The 18,890-nt window shown below is 39.4% G+C and overlaps 1 protein-coding gene across 1 annotated transcript in view; it reads right to left on the minus strand.

Annotated features, from left to right (window-relative positions):
• Window positions 1-18,890, minus strand: part of TMEM56 (transmembrane protein 56) — a 68,837-nt gene that overhangs the window by 26,745 nt on the left and 23,202 nt on the right. Inside the window, exon 5 of the mRNA XM_006830938.1 lies at window positions 17,544-17,617. Coding sequence (XP_006831001.1) covers window positions 17,544-17,617 — 74 coding nt within the window. The remainder of the gene's footprint in view (window positions 1-17,543; window positions 17,618-18,890) is intronic.

Genomic DNA, 18,890 nt, shown 5'->3' on the forward strand with positions numbered 1-18,890 from the left:
GGACAGGCAACTTAGACATTGGCTACCTAAAATGAGGGGGCAATAAAGGCATGAAGTAACTGGCTTATAAGGTTTCAAGAGGGAGTTTAGTTTAAGAGTGGGGTGGGAAGAAAGAGTGCCCAATGAATAGTTTTCATCTTCTCTAGATGGGTCTGGTGAAAAGAGATGGAGATAAGATTCATATGATTCAATACTGAATAATTATTATCATGACTAATTGTGAGTGTCACAATTGTAAAGGTAGAAATTTGTAACAAAAACAAGGGAGTGGTTAATCTTACAGTCCAGTAACAGAGGACCCTAGGACCATCAAGGGAGAAGAGCACAAGCAGAATATGCAGGACCTTATCCAGAACTGCAGGATGCCAGTGATGGAGGCAGAGATGGGGTCATGGAGAGGGGGAGCAGTTAAGGACTTCAGATTCATGGGAAGAGAGGGACTAAGAGCTGGCGGCCAGAATGGAACTTGCAGAATGTTCCCTTTGGAGGTGTAAATTATCATATATGCCTGAGTGTTTTTATGTTTTGTTTTGTTTTTAAGCTAATGTGAATAGAGAGAAATACTGTTAACTGATGGTACATGGAGGGGATTATAATCATTGTAATGAAACAAGGTGCATGATTTGTTGAATGTAAAACTTATGATGTGCCCTGTAAACTTTCACTCAATCCACAATAAAAACCTTAAAAAAATTTTTTTTAAATGGGCACAGGACATGAATAGACACTTCACCAAGGAAGACACTCAGGGAGCCAACAAACATATGAAGAAATGTTCATGATCATTAGCCATCAGAGAGATGCAAATCAAAACAACAATAAGATATCATCTTACACCAGCAATAGCAGCGAAGTTCAAAAAAGTAGAGTACAATAAATACTGGCAAGCAGGTGGAGAGACTGGGACCCTCCTACTTTGCTGGTGGGAAATGTAAAATGGTCCAAACACTGTAGAAAACAGCATGGCACTTCCTCAGAAAGTTGGAAGTAGAAATACCTTATAAGCAATTCCTCTACTTGATATATATCACAAGAAATAGGAGCCATAACGCCAGTAGATATATGCTCATCAATGTTCATAGCAGAACTATTCACAATAGCAAAAAGATGGAGACAGCCTAAGTGCCCATCAATGGAAGAATGTCTAAACAAACTGTGGTACATATACACCGTGGAATATTATGCTACCTTGAAGAATGACAAGAAAGCTGCAAACTACCACATAACATGGATGCACCTTGAGCACATTATGCTGAGTAAAATAAGTCAGTCACACAAGGGCAAATACTGCATAAGACCATTATTGTAAAACCTTAAGAAAAGATACCCATACCAAAATGGAAAAAAAAAATTTATTTGTTGGTTACCGGTGGGGGTGGGGTGCGAGGGTTGGGAGTGTTGGAGGGAGGGGATGGTAGAGAACAGGGTAGGGGGCAGACACATCATAGTTTGGATGTTGGGGAGGACAGTACACAAGAAGGGGGAGGGGTAGAAGAACAAGATAGATAGGGGAACACTAAGATAGGTTTGCATGGGCTAAATGGAAGTAGGTAAATAGTGATGCATACTCAAACTTTGAACGACAGGGGTCTGTGACACAGGGATCGAGGCATAGCCTGAAGAGGGGAAATAATACTAAGATACTTGACTTATGAATATGGGTTTCCCTTGCCTACTATTGTAAAATAGACACTTGAGTGGGATAGAAAGGAATATCAAGAAACATGATTACAGTAAGCTTGTAAGCCCATTTTCTGCCTATAACTGATTGGAATACCTAAAAGGTGTTCTACAACTTGCCCAGTGAAATAGACTTCTTAACTATGTCAATTTGCTATGGGTTGGAACCTACTTGATGGCTCCTAACAACAAAAACCTTGGACAAAGTTCAGGACCTTAATTTTAGAAAAGTGAACCTCCACCCCAATATTATCTTGGTTCTTTGCTCCCCTACTTCTGAACTCTCCATTGTATTTATTCCTCTTTCTCATAATACCCAATTTTAGGCATTCAGTTTTATCTTTTAAATACCATATTTACTCAAGATTTCTTTCGAAAGTCTGTCTCTCTAGTTCTTAGTACATTTCCACATGGATACTCTGTCTTCTTATCCAATATCTCCAAACCAAACTTAAGACCTTTTCTTCTAATCTTTCTAATTCCCCATCTCAATTTTTACATATGAAGTCCTGATGTAACACTGTGGGGTAAAGCATTGGACCACAAGGTCCATTTGAATCACAAGGTCAGTGGTTCAAATTCACCAGTCACTTCTTGGAAATCCTTATACAGGGACGCTATGAGTTGGAACTGACTGTATGGCACTTAACAACAAGAAGAACTATTTTGTATGTGCGTGTGTGCTCAGTACAATGCATGTCTATATGCATGAAAGGAGTTCAAAAGTTCATGAATACACAGAATTTAAAAAGAACGGACTTTTTCCATGAACTTTGGAAGCCCCCTCGCATTTGTTTAGTTAGTTCTTTTAGAGAGTCCTAAATAAAGTGGAGAGAGCCCGTTAGGAGAACTTAAGTTATCTGGTTCCACTGTCAGGTGGCTACAACAAAATAACCAGGTGTTACTTACTCCAAACACAAATTCTCTTGTTTTCCCCAGACCCATACCACAGTGGATCTACAGGATGAACGCTGAACTGAAAGCCACAAGGTCTGAAGTTCAAGCCCACCAGCAACTCCATGGAGGAATGATGAGGCTTTCTTCTTCCACAGAAATTTAAAAGCCTTGGAATACTATACAGGGTCAGCCATATGAGCAGGAACCAACTCAAAGGCACATAAGAACAACAATGAATCAAATACATACAATCCCTCTTTCAACAACCCTGCCATATGTTCCTTTCACTTCTCTTCATATGCCTTCAGTGACAGAGAAATCACTATCTTTTGAAACAGAACTGTCCCCATGTCTTTAATGGGCCCATCCTGGTGTGGCGCTGTATAAGTATTGGACTGCTAACCACAAGGTCAGTGCTTCAAACTCACTAGCTCTGAAATCCTATACAGGGTTGTTCTTGTTAAGTACTGTGGAGTCAGTTTCAACTCATAGTGACCCTGCACAGGGTTTCCAAGGCTGTAAATCTTTACAGGAGCAGAACTCCTCATCTTTCTCCCATGAAACTGCTGGTAGTTTCGAACTGCTGACCTTGAGGTTGGCAACCCGACTTGTAACCACTACGCTACCAGAGAGTCAAAACTGACTTGATGGTACTTACCAACAACATCCTCATGGAGTCAGTGTAGAAGTTATCATAAGCTGTTCCCTTTTCTCTATATCTAGGGCAGAGTTTTGTTGTGTTGTACAGAGATTCGCTATGAGTTGGCACTGCCTTGACGGTACCAAACAACAACTTTTTTATTCATTATAACTTCAGTTTCTTCTTCCTTCAAAATCTCTTATTTGGACATCTTTTCTCAATTCCCAAAGCCTAAGCTAGACCCTTATTTGTTTCAGTCCTTCATGCTGGATGCTAATCTCACAACCCAAACTTTGCCTCCACTACAATCTATCCTACACATAGCAAAAATTAGAATTAGATCCATGCTATTTTCAGAATGACTCTCCCACTATAATATATGCTTACTGTCTACTGGAGCAAGATCAAACAATTCTCCATGGCACTTAATGTTCTCTTTGTTTATCCACTCTCTTCGGAAGACATATTCTTTATGGGACTGCCAGGCTATCCACTCTACCTTACCCAAAGCATGTTTATTGCAGGTTTCTAAAACCTGTGTTCATTCTTTTCTCCTTAAATGTAGTCTCCCCTATCTACCCACTTCTCACAAGATCCTGAATGATTTTAAAAGTATGTCCTACCTTCTCCGTGAAGCTTTGCATGAAAAAGATCAATCAGTAATAATCTTTTCTCTTCCGGAGAACAGCAATTTTCAACCAAATAACCAATTTATGATCTCAAATCTCAAACTGTGGTCCACGGACTCCTGACACATTTTCAGGGGGTCCACAGGTCAAAACAATTTTCAAAATAATACAAAAACATTATTTGCATTTCGCATTATGTCAGTATTTGCACTGATGGTGTAAAAACAATTTTTGGGATAAAACTTTTGATGTCTTACAAAAATCAAGGCAATGGTACCAAACAGAACTAAAATAAAACCCACTGCCATTCCAAATCACAGTGACTCTATAGAGTTTCTGAGACTGTAAATCTTTACTGAAGCAGATACCCTCATCTCTCTCCTGAGAAGCGACTGGTGAGTTTGAACCAACCACTTTGTGGTTAGCAGCCCAATGCCTAACCCACAGTGCCATCAGGATACTTACTAATCTTTTACGTCAACCTGCTTGCAGTTACAAAGAACCAAAAGAAGAAAAAAAAATGTAAGAATGTCCTTGATGAAGCAGTAAGAATTATTAATTTTATTAAATCGTGGCCTTTGAGTATGTGGTAGAGTGAGTTTTCTACTGTGTCTTCTAGCCATAGTCTGTAACTCCCACCACACAATGTTTCCGCTCTGCCAGATCCATGTGAGAGAAGTGGGAGAACATAACTGATAGGATGGCATGACAGAGCGATAGATGCAAGCAGAGTTACTATTCATTGTAAAAACTTGAATCTATAGCATGGGTATGAAATAAACCATCTCAAAAGTAAGAATGGGGCTCTCACTAACACCAAAGAAGAGCCAGGGGAGGAGCATATCCTTTAGACCCTGAGATTACTGTGTATTGAACCTCCTTGACCCAGGGACAGGTTGGAGACGTGGTAAGGAGTGGCAGCAGCAGGATTAAGAACAAGAGCAGAAGACAGAGTAGTGGACGTCCCAGCCATGAAGCAAGTAAAGCTGAGTGACTTAGGGCAGGAAGTTTGTTTGTAGAATGGGATGATTTCAGGCACTAAGTGGGGGAACTAGATTTCCTGACCCACAGAGCTAGAGCTGAGTGCCTTCAGGTTGAGACTTAGGGTGGAGTGATGTGTCCTGTAGGCATTTATCAGCAGCTAACTGGAAAAATTGTGCCCTGAGCATGTTTTGATCCTGTATTGTAGCTTGTTAACTTCCCAAATAAACCCCATAGCTGTGACTATTTCCCTGAGTTCTCTGTGGCCTCCACAATGGATTATAGGACCTAATAAGAGGCTGTGGGAAGAGGGTTTGGTGCCATATTTTTGGGGGGAGCACACATTTTTCTTAAGAATATGTGATAAAATGGGAATTACACAAAGACACTATGCTGCAAAATACAGTGACTATCCTGAGGAAAAAACCCTGTATCATTTTGTTCAAGTTGTGAACTAAACTACCTGGCTGTCCTCGGAATATCATTTTTACTTGAAAGAGGATCTGACAGACAAACCATGGTTATTTGGACTTAGGTATGTGACAGACATTTTCTCAAAACAAAACAAAGTGAGATTGTCACTTCAAGGAAAACCAAGAATATTTGTTGCCAATAACCAAATTTGAACTTTCATGTGAAAACTTTAATTGAAAATTTGGCTTTGGAAAGCCATTGTGGTCTTCACAACTTCCTAATACCTAAAGACATTTTGAATGAAATCAGTGGTGATATTACATGTATCAACATTTAGAAGCGCTAGTTACTGCATGAGTATATAAAATCATGCATGGTTATAATACCCATTCCAAGTGCAATGGACTTTAATAGAGCAGAGTGGAAGAAGTTTGCTGAAATGGCTTCAGATTCCACTCTGTATACCCAATCGTGGTGACCCATGTGTTTCAGAGTACCCTACATCCGGTAGGGTTTTCATGGCTGTGACCTTTTTGAAGCAGATCACCATGCTTTTCTTCTGATGTGTCTGTCTCTATGGGTATTTGAACTTTCATCTTTTGTGTTAGTAGCTACATGCACTATTTGTACTACGCAGGGACTCCTATGTTGCAACTAACTTAGAACTAAGAAACAATCTCTTGGTGAGTTTTGGTGTGGTAGCACAAAAGAATATGCATAATTACTTGGAAAGGCTAATAATAAACACCTCCATTATCTCAGTGAAGTTACGTTTTCTTCTTATACTTCAAACAAAACAACATTGCCATAACATATTGAAAACAGTAGACAAAAAATAATAACTAACTAGCAGACTGACCCTGTTCTCACTTAAAAAAACAAAAAAAGCTTTTTCTCACAAACAAAAAACATGTTAGCATACAATATTGTTACTATTAAATTAATTAATTAATGATGCCTATTTTTAATGCCTCAGTTTTCATTTACAATACAGTAAATATAAATAGAGATAACCCAAAGAAGCAGAAAATTCACTGTGGTGCTCAATAATTCATGAAATCAAAATTTCAAGAAGCTCTGTCATAATACTATTGATTGTACTCATATTGTTGACCTTTTTCATATGTCTGGTTTTAATAGCTCATTGTTTCATATGATGATGTCTTGTTTTCTCAAAAACAAACTTGACACTATAGCTGAAGCTTCCTGAAGGCAGGGACTGGGGACTTTAGGTACTGAGGCTAATAATAAAAATGGTATTTAATCAATATAAGAAACATAGATGCTAAGTTTGTATGTTAAGTGCAGCCAAGCCAGTTCTGACTCATAGCATCTCTGTATAGGGTTTCTGAGGAGCAGCTGATGAGTTTGAACCACCGACTTTGTGGTTCAAATTGGCCTTGTGGTCCTGTGCATTATCCTGCAGTGCCAAGTTTATATAATGTATTTCAATTTCAATAGCAAGTAAAAAATATGTCCTCATAACAGTTTAGGACATTCAGACATTCATAAAGAGATTATCAACATTAAGTTATATTTTACAAAAGAAACTTGATACAAAGGTAAAAATCAGCATCAGAAATTTAACTAAAGCACAGGTGTCTAACTTTATTTTAGTCTTCTTCTCATTTTATATCCTCTAAATACACCTCCATTTGCCTTCCTAAATTATACAAAGCTCAAAAATGAAAAGAATATAAAAATACCACCAAGTAGAAAGAAGACAATTAAACTATGGGACATTTTCACAAGACTTAAGCAGCTGTGCTCAGTTTTGCTAGACTCTCTTTGCTCTACCATTGTTCCTACTCATATCCCACTCCTAGTCACTTCTCATTTTCTGACTTTACAAAGGAACCAGAGCTTTTGAAAGAAGTACAGTATACCTTTTTGATATAAAACTAAAGAATAAAATTAGCTCTAATTTTATAATTTCTTAAGAGTCTCAAACAAAAACAAATGGAGGTTCCATTGCATAGTTACCTTTTACCTGCATCAGAATCTCATAATCAGAGTCATATTAAAGAAATGGACTCTGATAATGTTTAACTGATCACATCTTGGGAGTCACTTATTCAAAACACATTTAGATGGCTACATGGCGTGGGATAGCACTTTACGCTAAGTGCTGGACTGCTAATTGCAAGGTCAACAGTTCAAACCTACCAACCTCTCCACAGAAACCCTGTACAGAGTCGATATGAGCAGGAAGTGACTGGACAACACTTAACAACAACTAACCAAAAGGTCAGCAGTTAGAACTCAAGAGCGGCTGTGTGGAAGAAAACTCTGTGATGACGACCGATAAATGCCAGCTACTGTAAGGTCGCTATGGGTCGGTACCGACTTGATGGCACCTAACAACAACAACAAGTAGATCTTAGACCATGTAAAGTTTAGAAAAATATGTTCCCTGACATAACAAAATGTACAGCTAAACTGGAAAAATCAGAGGCTGTTAAAATAAAAAACACTAACCATAATGATAAACATACACTGCTATCTTGGAAGCAAAAGTGAGGAGGGATACCCAACTTAGCTTGGAAGTGATGGGGGTTAGTGGTGGAAATGATCCCTAGGCTATGTCTTGATGAATGAATAAGGCGGCAGGAGGTTGTACCAGAAGATGGGCAAGTTGGTGAGAGAGGAGTTTAAGGAAGAAAGCAATAGAAGATAGGACAGTTTTACCTGAGGATATTTCTGTGTCACATTAAAGAGCTCAGCTTTCCTTCTATAAGCAGTAGGTGCCACTGAGAAAGATTTCACCCAGGGGAGTTGCTCATTTCTGTATTTTAATAGATCACTGTGGAATAGGGTTTGCCAAGCACTGGTCTAAAGCAATACTGTCCAGTCGAGCCTTCTGTTATCATGAAAATGTTCTATAGATGTGCTGTCCAGTTCCATAGCCACATGGAGCTGTGGAGCTCCTGAGATGTTACACGTGAAATTGAGGGGCTGGATTTTTAAGTGCCATCAAGTCGGTTCCGACCCACAGCGACCCTGTATAAGGTTTCTGAGAAGCAGCTGGTGAGTTTGAACCTAATTTCAGGATAAATAGCCACATGTGGCCTGTGGCTACTCTATTAGGGTTAGAGTCTGGTGTTGTAGACCAGGCAAGAGGTAAGGACCTAGGGCACTTACAGCTGAGACGAAGAGGAGGTCACAAAGGTGAGAAACAATTAGGAAGAGATTCTGTAGGATCTAAGGAGCCCAAGTAGCATAGTGGATTATGAGCCGGGCTGATAACCACAAGATCAAAAGTTCGAAACTACCAGTTGCTCCATGGGAGAAAGTTGATGCTTTCTGCTCCCATAAAGATTTACAGCCTCGGAAACCCTATACAGGATAGCTATGTGACTTGGTGGCACACAATCACTACTAGTACAATCTGATAATGAGTCAAATATAGATGAGGTAGACACAGTCAAAGATGATTCCCAGGTGTTGAGCAGGAACAACCGAGTAGCCAGCTGGGCCACGTACTGACTGAGAAACTACAAGAGGATACAGAGGGAGGCATGCTGCTTTCTATTAAAAAAAAACCCCAAAACCAAACCATGGTCATCAAGTCAATTCTGACTCATAGTCATCCTGTAAGGCACAGCAAACCTGCTCCAAAGAATCTCCAAGGATGTGATATTTAAGGAGCCCTGGTAAGGTAGTAGTTACGCATTGGGCTGCTAACCGAATCCACAGAGTTTGAATCTACCAGTCACTCCATAGGAGAAAGGTGAGGGTTCCTAATCATGTAAAGATTTACAGCCTTGGAAACTCTACATAGGGTCGCTATGAGTCGGAACCAACTCGACGGCATATCACCACCGCCACCAATATTTTTGGAAGATAACCACCACATCTTTCTCCTGCACAGTGTTGCCTTATGGGTTTGAGCTGTCAACCTTTCCATTAGCAGCCAAGCTCTTAACCACTGTACCACTAGGGCTCCTTTGCAGCCTACTTTGTTGTTGTGTGCCAATGAGCTGGTTCTGACTCATAGCCATTCTGTATAGGGTTTCCAAGAGTGGCTATTGGGTTTGAACTGCTGGCCTATCGATTACCAGTCCAATGCTTATCCTACAGTACTCTATTTTAAACAAACTAAATTTAATGTTCCCCTTCAGATGAGAAAACACTTGACTATAAATAAGAGGTGGCAGTGTTTGTGTGCCATCAAGTCAGTTCCAACTCACAGAGGTCCTGCAAAGGGTTTCTGAGACTTAATCTTTATGGGAACAGAAAGCCTCATCTTCCTCCTGCAGAACAGCTGATGGATTCAGACAGCTGAACTTGCAGTTAGTAGCTCAACACATAAACCACTATGCCAGCAGAGCTCCGATAATAAGAGGTGGTGGTGGTGGCACTGTGTGCTGTCCAGTCAGTTCTAAGTCATAGAAACCCCCAGGCTTCAATCTTTATGAAAGCAGAGAGCACATCTTTCCCCTTTCTTGTAATTCACTACACCCCAGAGCTCCAATAAGAAGAGGCTGAAATATCAGTATGGAGTCCTGGGGTGGCGCTGTGAGAAAGTACCAGACTGCAAGTTGGGTTTGAACCACAAGGTCAGTGGTTCAGACTCACCAGCTGCTCCTTGGAAACCCTATAGAGGGTCACTATGAGTCAGACTCCATTCGACAGCACTTAACAATATTAATACAAGAGCCCTGGTGGTACTGTAGTTAAGAGGTTGACTGCTAAGCAAAAAGCTGGCAATTTGAACTCACCAGTGACTCCATGGGAGAAAAATGTAACCAGCAGTCTACTTGTATAAAGATTACAGCCTTGGAAGTTCTGTGGGGCAATTCTATTCTGTGCCATAGGATCTCAAAGAGTAGAAATCAACTCAACAGCAAACAACAGAATTAACATGCTTTTTAAAAAGGAAAGAAATAAAGAAAGCAACTGCTGTACAGGAATGTTAAGTAGTTTGCCCTAGGTCAGAGGAAGTAGCAAAGGTAATTTCTAACTCAAGTTTATCTGATTCCAAAATTCATGCATAGTCCATTCCATCCACATTAATGGAAGAACTCACTCCAGGACCAGGTCAGTGGCCCAGAAGAGAGCCCTGGGCAGTACTATCATGTAATGAACTATCTCTTACAAGAAAAGGGAACTGAAATGAGGGCAGTTCCATGAAAGCAAAGGGAGTATAGCATTAGAAGACAGGACTGATCAACAGCATGAGGTCCTAAGGTAAGTACCAAAGAGCGTTCATTGGATTTTGCAACTGGAAGTCATTGTTTCAACAAAAAACAGTTTTAACAAAATGGCAAAGGCAGAAGTCTAATTGCAGTGGATTGAAAAGCAAAGAAGATATGATAAAGTAGAGAATGCAAATATAAACTCTATATTTTCAGTGTTTACTAGGTTTTAGCATAAAGAATATGTATTAGATTTAGCATTTGTTGAATATATACTGAATGACAAACACTTAGCTAGGTGCTTCACAGATATAATCTCTTTTTATCTTCACAACCACCTATGAGGCCTATGGTACCTATGGTACCAACTTCCCCATTGGATAGAAATGAAAACTGAAACCTAGAGTGGTTAAACATGTTTCCACTCACACACATCGGTGACTGCTAGAGTTTAGATCTGAATCCCAGTCTGTAGGTTCAAAGAATGGGCTTTTTTCTCTTATGCTTTCACATCAGAAGAGTATGTGAGGGGGAAAAAGCCACTGAAACTCACTGGAAGATTCAGCAAAGTGGCAGGGTACAAAATCAGCATACAAAAACCAGTTGGATTCCTCTATAGTAATAATGACAATGCTGAAAATGAAATTAGGAAAGCAATACCATTTATAATCACTGCCCAAAAGATGAAATATTTAGAAATAAATGTAACCAGAGAAACAAAGGACCTATACAAAGAAAACTACAAAACACTACTACAAGAAACCAAAAGAGACTTTAAAAAATGGAAAAATATACCAGGCTCCTGAATAGGAAGTCTTTACATTGTGAAAATGTCAATACTCCCCAAAGAAATTACACATATAACACAATCCCAGTCCAGATTCCAATGCCATTCTTTAGAGAGATGAATAAATAATTACAAATTTTATATGGAAAGGAAAGAGACCCAGGATAAGCAAAGCACTGCTTAAGAAGGACAAAGTTGGAAGCTTCTTATTCCCTGATTTCAAAAGTTACCATGGCTACAGTGGTCAAAACCGCCTGGTACTAGTACAATGAAAGATACATAGATCAATGGAACAGAATCAAGAATTCAGAAATTAACCCATACAGCCAACTGATCTTTGACAAAGGGCCAAAGTACATTGAATGGGAAGACAGATAGTGCTGGCAGAACTGGAAATCAATATGCAAAAGATTGAAACAAGACCTTTACCTCATGCCATATATAAAAAACATTTCAGCATAAAGACCTAATTGTGAATCCCAGAATTATACAGGTCACCAATGAAAAAACAGGGACAAATTTAAGGGCTCTAATACAGAGCACACGCAGACTACAAAACATTGCAAAAATTACACAAACAAATGAAGACAAAGTAGATAACTAGGACATTTTGAAAATCAGAAACTTATGTGCATCAAAATATTTCACCAAAAGAGTAAAAAGAAAGCCCACACAGAATGGGAAAAAAAATCTTTTGCAATGGCATATCACACAAGGGACTAATTTCTAACATCTATAGGAAACTATAATACCTCTACAAGAAAAAGACAAATAAACTAATTAAAAAATGGGCACAGGACATGAACAAACACTTCACCAAAGAACATATTCAGGGAGTCAAGAAACATACAAAGAAATGTTCACGATCACTAGCCATTAGAGAGATGCAAATCAAACAACAAAGATATCAATGTCACACCAGCAATAACAGCCGGAGTTCAAAAAAGCAGAGGACAATAAATGCTGGCAAGGAAGTGGAGAGACTGAGACCCTCCTACAATGCTGGTGGGAATGTAAAATGGCACTTCCTCAGAAAGTTAGAAACAGAAATACCTTATGATCCAGCAATTCCTCTACTTGGTATATATATCCACAAGAAATATGAACCAGAACACGAGTAGATATATGCACATCAATGTTCCTAGCAGCACTATTTACAATAGCAAAAATATGGAGACAGCCTAAGTGCCCATCAATGGAAGAATGGCTAAACAAACTTTGGTACATACACACAATGGAATACTATGTTACCTTGAAGAATAACAAGGAAGCTGCAAGCCACCACATAATGTGGATGAAGCTTGAGGATATTATGCTGAGTGAAATTAGTCAGTCAAAAAAGGACACATATTGCATAAAACCATTACTGTAAAAGGTTAAGAAAAGATACCCATACTAAAAGGAAAAAAAGATGGGTAGGGTGGGTGAAGGGAGGGGACAGTAGAGCACAGGGTAGGAGGTAGATACATCAAAGTTCAGATGTTGGAGAGGGCAATACACATGATAGGCGAGGAGAGAGGAAGAACAAGGTAGACGGGGGAACACTGAGACAGGTCTGCATGACCCAAACTGAATAAAGGTAAATAGTAAGGCATGTTCAACCTTGGAACAACAGGGCTCTGTGATACAGGGATCAAGGCATAGTCTGAAGAGGGGAAATAATACTAAAATGCTTGACTGTCTTATGAACATTGGTTTCCCTTGTCTACTATTGTAAAATAGACACTTGAGTGGGATAAAAAGGAATGTTAGGAAACATGATTACAGAAAACTTGTAAGCCCGCCTTCAGCCTGTAACTGATTGGAATACCTAAAAGGGGTTCTAGAACTTGCCGAGTGAAATAGGCCTCTTACAAAGCCTTTGCAGAGTATAGGACCTTAGGTGGAATCCTGAGTCCCATCCAGAACCTATGAGGTGGGACATTCCCACTAGCAAGGACAAGCACACCAGCCTGGAACAGCTAGAGCAACAGACAATACATCTTCAAAGAAAGATCATCAGGAAAAACACCAAACAAAAATGTCAGCATGACTGGCTACTACAAGAATAAGCAAGCTTTTCACCAGGAAGATATCATGGCAAGCAATCAAGTTCCTTCAGGACAAACTCCCCTCTAAGACTGACACTCAAAGAGAACACATGAATAGGCTTGTAAGCTTGCTGGTGACCACATTGGTCTACTGGTGAGTGAAAGAGGGGGAAAGGCAGCAATGAAGAAATGGGCTGAGTTCAACAACATTCCATTGACTCCTGTTGACCTGGAGATGAGGGAGAGAAGAGGAAGGGCTGGTTGTTTCAAAGTGTGGTGAGAGCTGGGGCACTTTGAGCCCATGGAAAACGACATAGCCAAAGAGGGCTAGAGCTGAGAGTGAAGCATCCAGCTGATATTAAGTGAGGAGAGATGCACAAGAACACCCAAAACTGCAGATAGTACCCATTTGACTTAGCCTCGATGGCTTGATAATCAGAATTCGACTAGAGGAAGATTTAAAAAAAAAAAAGTTTTTTGATAAAGGAAACAAGGGTAAATTGCTACAATTTGATGAACCTGACCCATACTCATGGAGGTGGTAAATCCAATAAAGTTTGGAATTCAACAGGAAGTAATTTATCCAAGTAATAATGCTGGTTTCTTAGTTTTGACAACTATCCCATGGTAATATTGTTGCTGTAATGTAAGCTGCAAAAAAAGACACCTCTCTTCTCTTATCATCTAACATTTCATATTTATGACTAGAATAAAAAATCTACTATCTGACAATTTTGTGTACAACTGAGACATGTCTGACAGTAAGGAATGCCAAGTTGTGAGGTAAGAGTAACTAACTGGCTGTGATGGTTAAGGTTATGTGTCAACTTGCCTGGGCCACTATTCTTGGTGGTTTGGCAGGTAAGTGATGAAGTAATTTGGTAGTTTTGTAATGATGAAATCATTCTTCTTGTGATTTTATGTGGTCATTCTCCATTTTTGCATAACTCCAATTTCACGTTAACAACCCGGCCTTTGGAACCTAGCCACATCAATGAGTGAGGAAAAGGTATGGGGGAAATTCCAAACCAAACCCACTGCCATCAAGTCAATGCCAACTCATAGCGACCCTACAGGATAAATTAGACCTGCCTCATAGAGTTTCCAAAGTTGTATTCTTTGGCTATCTTATACATTATGGCTACAGCTTTCTCCCAGAGAGTGGCTGGTGAGTTTGAATCACTGCCCTTTTGGTTAACAGCTGAGTGATACTAGGATATCACTATGATACTAGGGTTTCTTTAGGGAAAACCAGGTGAGGGGTATATGTAACTCTCTGTGCTAACTTTGCAAATCTTTTGTGCATCTAAAATTAAAATTTTATTTTAAAAAGTGAGGGGTTACGAGAATATTGGGAGCCCTGGTGTGACACTGTGGGATCATGCACGGAACCACAAGGTCGGCAGTTCAAACTCACCAGCTGCTTGGAAACCCCATAGGGTTGCTATGAGTCAGAACTGACTTGGCAGCACTTAACAAGAACAACAAGAGAATACTGATAACAGATTTTGGGAAAGGAGGAAGTTGAATTCAGGAGTATGAAAGACCCCAAGATGAACTGGAATAAACTATGTTCTTTCCCATAAAAATCCTCAATGAATCTTAAAATTCAGAGAATACAATTCATCCTACAGCATACATCAAAGAGGTGTAAGAATGTCCTGGAATAAAACATTAGACATTGTCATGCTGTATAGACAACTGGGTTAAAAGGCTAGTACTGCCAGTTACTAAGGAGCTCTGGTAGCATAGTGGGTTATGAGTTGGGCTGCTAACCACGAAGTCAGCAGTTTGGAGCTATCAGCTGCTCCAAGGGAGAAAGATGAGGCTTTCTCTTCCTGTGAAGATTTACAGCTTCAGTAACTTTATACAGGGTCACTATGAGTCAGAGGTTCAGGATCATCAGCTTCTCCTCAGAAACCCTACATAGGGCTAGTGAGGGGGGGAACATACTCAAAAGGACTTAACCACAACAACAGCAAGAGTTGGAACTGACTCAATAGCACATAGCCATCACCACCACCACCAGTTACTAGCTAGGGAGTCTGGAAAAGTTACTGCAATTTTTCCAAGCCTCAATTTCTGCATTTGTATAATGCTGCTAATAATTTGTATCATGTATGTTCATTTTTTGTATAGCAACTTTGGTGGTGGTGGTTATGTGCCTTGGAGTCGATTCTAACTCATAGTGACCCTGTAAAGGGTTTCCAAGGCTGTGAATCTTTTTTTTAAACTTGTATTGTGAATTGAGTGATAGTTTACAAGGGAGAATATCAGTTTTGCACTCAACCAATCATATTTTGTTTCGTTGCAATGATTACAATCCCCTCCATGCACCATTTAACAGTATTTACCTCTACTCCCTTGTTTTTGTTTTTGATGTACACAAAAACACTTGGGAAAATACAATCATTTAAACAACCAAAAGGCACATTCTGCAAGCCTGCCTCCTGGCTACCAGCACACAGCCTTTCTCTTTCCATGATTCTAGAGTCCTCAGCTGCTCAATGTCTCCATGCCATCACCTCTGCCTCCATCCACTGGTATTATTGCTTTTCTGGTTAGGATCCCATGTTCTGCTCTTGTTCTTCTCTCTCTTGATGGTCCTAGGTTCCTCTGTTCCTGGAATGTAAGATTAGCTACTCCCCACATTTTTATTACAAAACTTCTACCTTTATAGTTGTGACAATCGCAATTGGTCATGATAACAATTACTCACTACTGAATTAAAAGAATACTATCCCCATTTCCTTCTCCCAGACCCATCTAGACAAGATGAAAACTATTCAGTGGGGATTTTACCTTCCCCCACTCACTCTGAAGCTAAAATCCCTCTTAAAAACTTGTAAGCCAGCCACTTCATGCCTTTATACCCCCCACCTCTGCATTTTAGGTAGCCAGTGTGTGATTTGCCCATCCCTATCAACACTGTGTACAGAGGGGATAGGTTTGATCCTTAATATGAAGACTCCTTCCCTCTTGGTTGGTATTTTGAGCTACACCACAACCATCAGTAAAGGTCCAAGTTCATCAAATTGTAGCACTTTACACTTGCTTCCTGTATCAAATTTCTTTATCTTCCTCTAGTTGAGTTCTGATCACCAAGCCATTGAAGCTAAGTCAAATGGGTACTATCTGCAAATTTGGTGTTCTTGTGTGCCTCCCCCTCACTTCATATCAGCTGGATGCTTCACTCTCAGTTCTAGTCCACCATGGCTAGGTCAATGTCTATGGGCTCAGAAGTTCCCAAGTCTCCTAAAACTTAGGACCAACCAGACCTTCCTCTTCTCTCTCTCTCACTTCAAGGTTGATAGTACATGAAATATAGTAGAACTCAGTTCATGTCTTCATTACTGCCTTTCCCCCACCTCCACTCACAAGTAGACCAGTGTGGTTACCAGTAAGCTTACATACCTGCTCATGTGTTCCCTTTGAAGTCTTGGAAGGGGGTTTATCCTGAAGGGACTTCATGGCTTGCCTTAATGGCTCCCAAACAAATAGTTTGTTTGTTCTTGTAATAGCCAAACAGACTGCTGTTTTTGTTTGGTTTTTTTCCTGCTGGTCTTTCTTTCAAGAAGTATCTTCTGTTCCTCTACCTGCTCCAGGCTGGTCTGCATGTCCTTTCAAGTGGGAATGTCCCACCTCAGAAAGTTCTAGATGGGGCTCAGGATATCACCTAAGGTCCTATACACTACAAAGACTCCCCAAGAAGTCTATTTTACTGGGCAAGTTCTAGAACCCCTTTCAGGTATTCCAATCAGCAACAGGCTGAAGACAGGCTTACAAGCCTTCTGTAATCATGTTTGCCAATATTTCTTTCTATCCCAATCAAGTGTCTATTTTACAATAATAGGTAAGGGAAACTAATAGCCATAAGACAGTCGAGCATCTTAACATTATTTCCCCACTTTTACCCATTCAGACTATGTAAATCTTAACGGGAGCAGAATGCCTCATCTTTTTTTCCCATTGAACCACTGATAGTTTCTAACTGCTGACTGTGAGATTAGCAGCATGACTCGTAATCACTACGCTACCAGAGTTCCTTATAGTAACTTTGGTGGTGGTGGTGGTGGTTATGTGCTGTGGAGTCAGAACCAACTCATAGTGACCCTGTACAGGGTTTCTGAGGCTGTAAATTTTTACAGAAGCAGAAAGCCTCATCTTTCTGTACCAGAGGAACAGCTGGTAGTTTCAAACTGCTGACCTTGAGGTTCACAGCCCGATTTGGAACCACTACACTACCAGAGCTCCTTTATAGTAACTTTAGAACCATGGAAACATGTCCCCTTAAAAAAAACCCCGAAAACCACAACTTTAAAATAATGAAGGATACTGGTTACCTACCGCTGATTTACAAATGGACTGGAAAGCTCTGCCATCAGGCGGAAATTCCCAACGTATGCCAGCACTCCATAGTTCTGGATAAAAAACATAAAGACACAATAATCAGAGATTAGCATTCTTATTTTAAACTCCAATTATTGAAGGAACATGCAGCATAAAATAAAACTTTTCAGCATGAAATGATACTCAATATCAAAATAAACCAAGAAATTTCTACCTTTGTACACATATTCTTTTTGAAGAGCTAGAAATATTCTTGAAATTCTATAGTATTTTGAAAAGACAGCACATTGTAAACAATATTCTACTTAAATGATTTTCAAATAGTTGTCTCAAGTTGAGTTTATGAATGTTACAAATAACCATTAGTAGTAGCATTCCCAAATTACTGCAGAAAGAATGATCACAAAATATTGAGAATTTCAGAAGGAATTATATAGAATTAGATGCCCGACAGGAATTTATTTTTATAAACATTATTAAATAGAAATTTCAAATGTGTATTTAATAATACCCTAAATACCAATATGTAAGTGTATGAACAGATGCCTATCTGACAAACAAAACACACATGCCAAATCTTACTTATTATATTTGATCAGACAAATGAATTTGCTATAATCAAAAGTTCCTTAAACAAAAATGCATACTTTTGAGGCTTTTTAAAACTTAGAAACATAATGCCTAGTATATTCTTCCAATTTTATAGGAAAAATCATAGTAGAGTTAACATGAGAGAAAAAATATATACATTCTAATGATCTAATATACTTTAAACTTGCTAGGTAATGGAGTTGCTTCAACACTTCCCATTAAATTGGAATTATGAGTATACACCATAGGAAATTGTTCTACCTCCAAAATATAACACGTATAGTATTTCTTGCATCTTAGGCAGGGGATTTTCAGGATGCAGGATTTTCAGTGATAAAACAGGGACAGTCCCAAGCAAATCAAGATGGTGGGTCACCTTATCCAATATCTTTAACTGTTCCTAATCAGTTAGTTCAAAGCATTAGATCAATGATTTTCACCCTCTTTGTGTTTGCAACAGAATTATCTGGGAGGAATTTTTTGAAAATCTGATTTGATTCAGATTCTTAATCATGTTAACTGGGCACTGATATATTTTTAAAAGCTCTCTAGGTAACTACAATGTGCAGCCAGAGATGAGGCACACTATCAGAAAACAGTGGTTATGTTTGATTATATTGTTTTTGTTAAGTGCTGTGGAGTCGGTTCCGACTCATAGTGATCTTGTGTAGAGGTGGTGAGTCTGAACCACCGACTTTGCAGTGAGCTGTTGTTCAGTGCCATCGAGTTGATTCCGACTCAGAGGAGTTAGTA

This window comes from Chrysochloris asiatica, unplaced genomic scaffold (assembly GCF_000296735.1).
Source record: "Chrysochloris asiatica unplaced genomic scaffold, ChrAsi1.0 scaffold00002, whole genome shotgun sequence".
NCBI lineage: Eukaryota > Metazoa > Chordata > Mammalia > Afrosoricida > Chrysochloridae > Chrysochloris > Chrysochloris asiatica.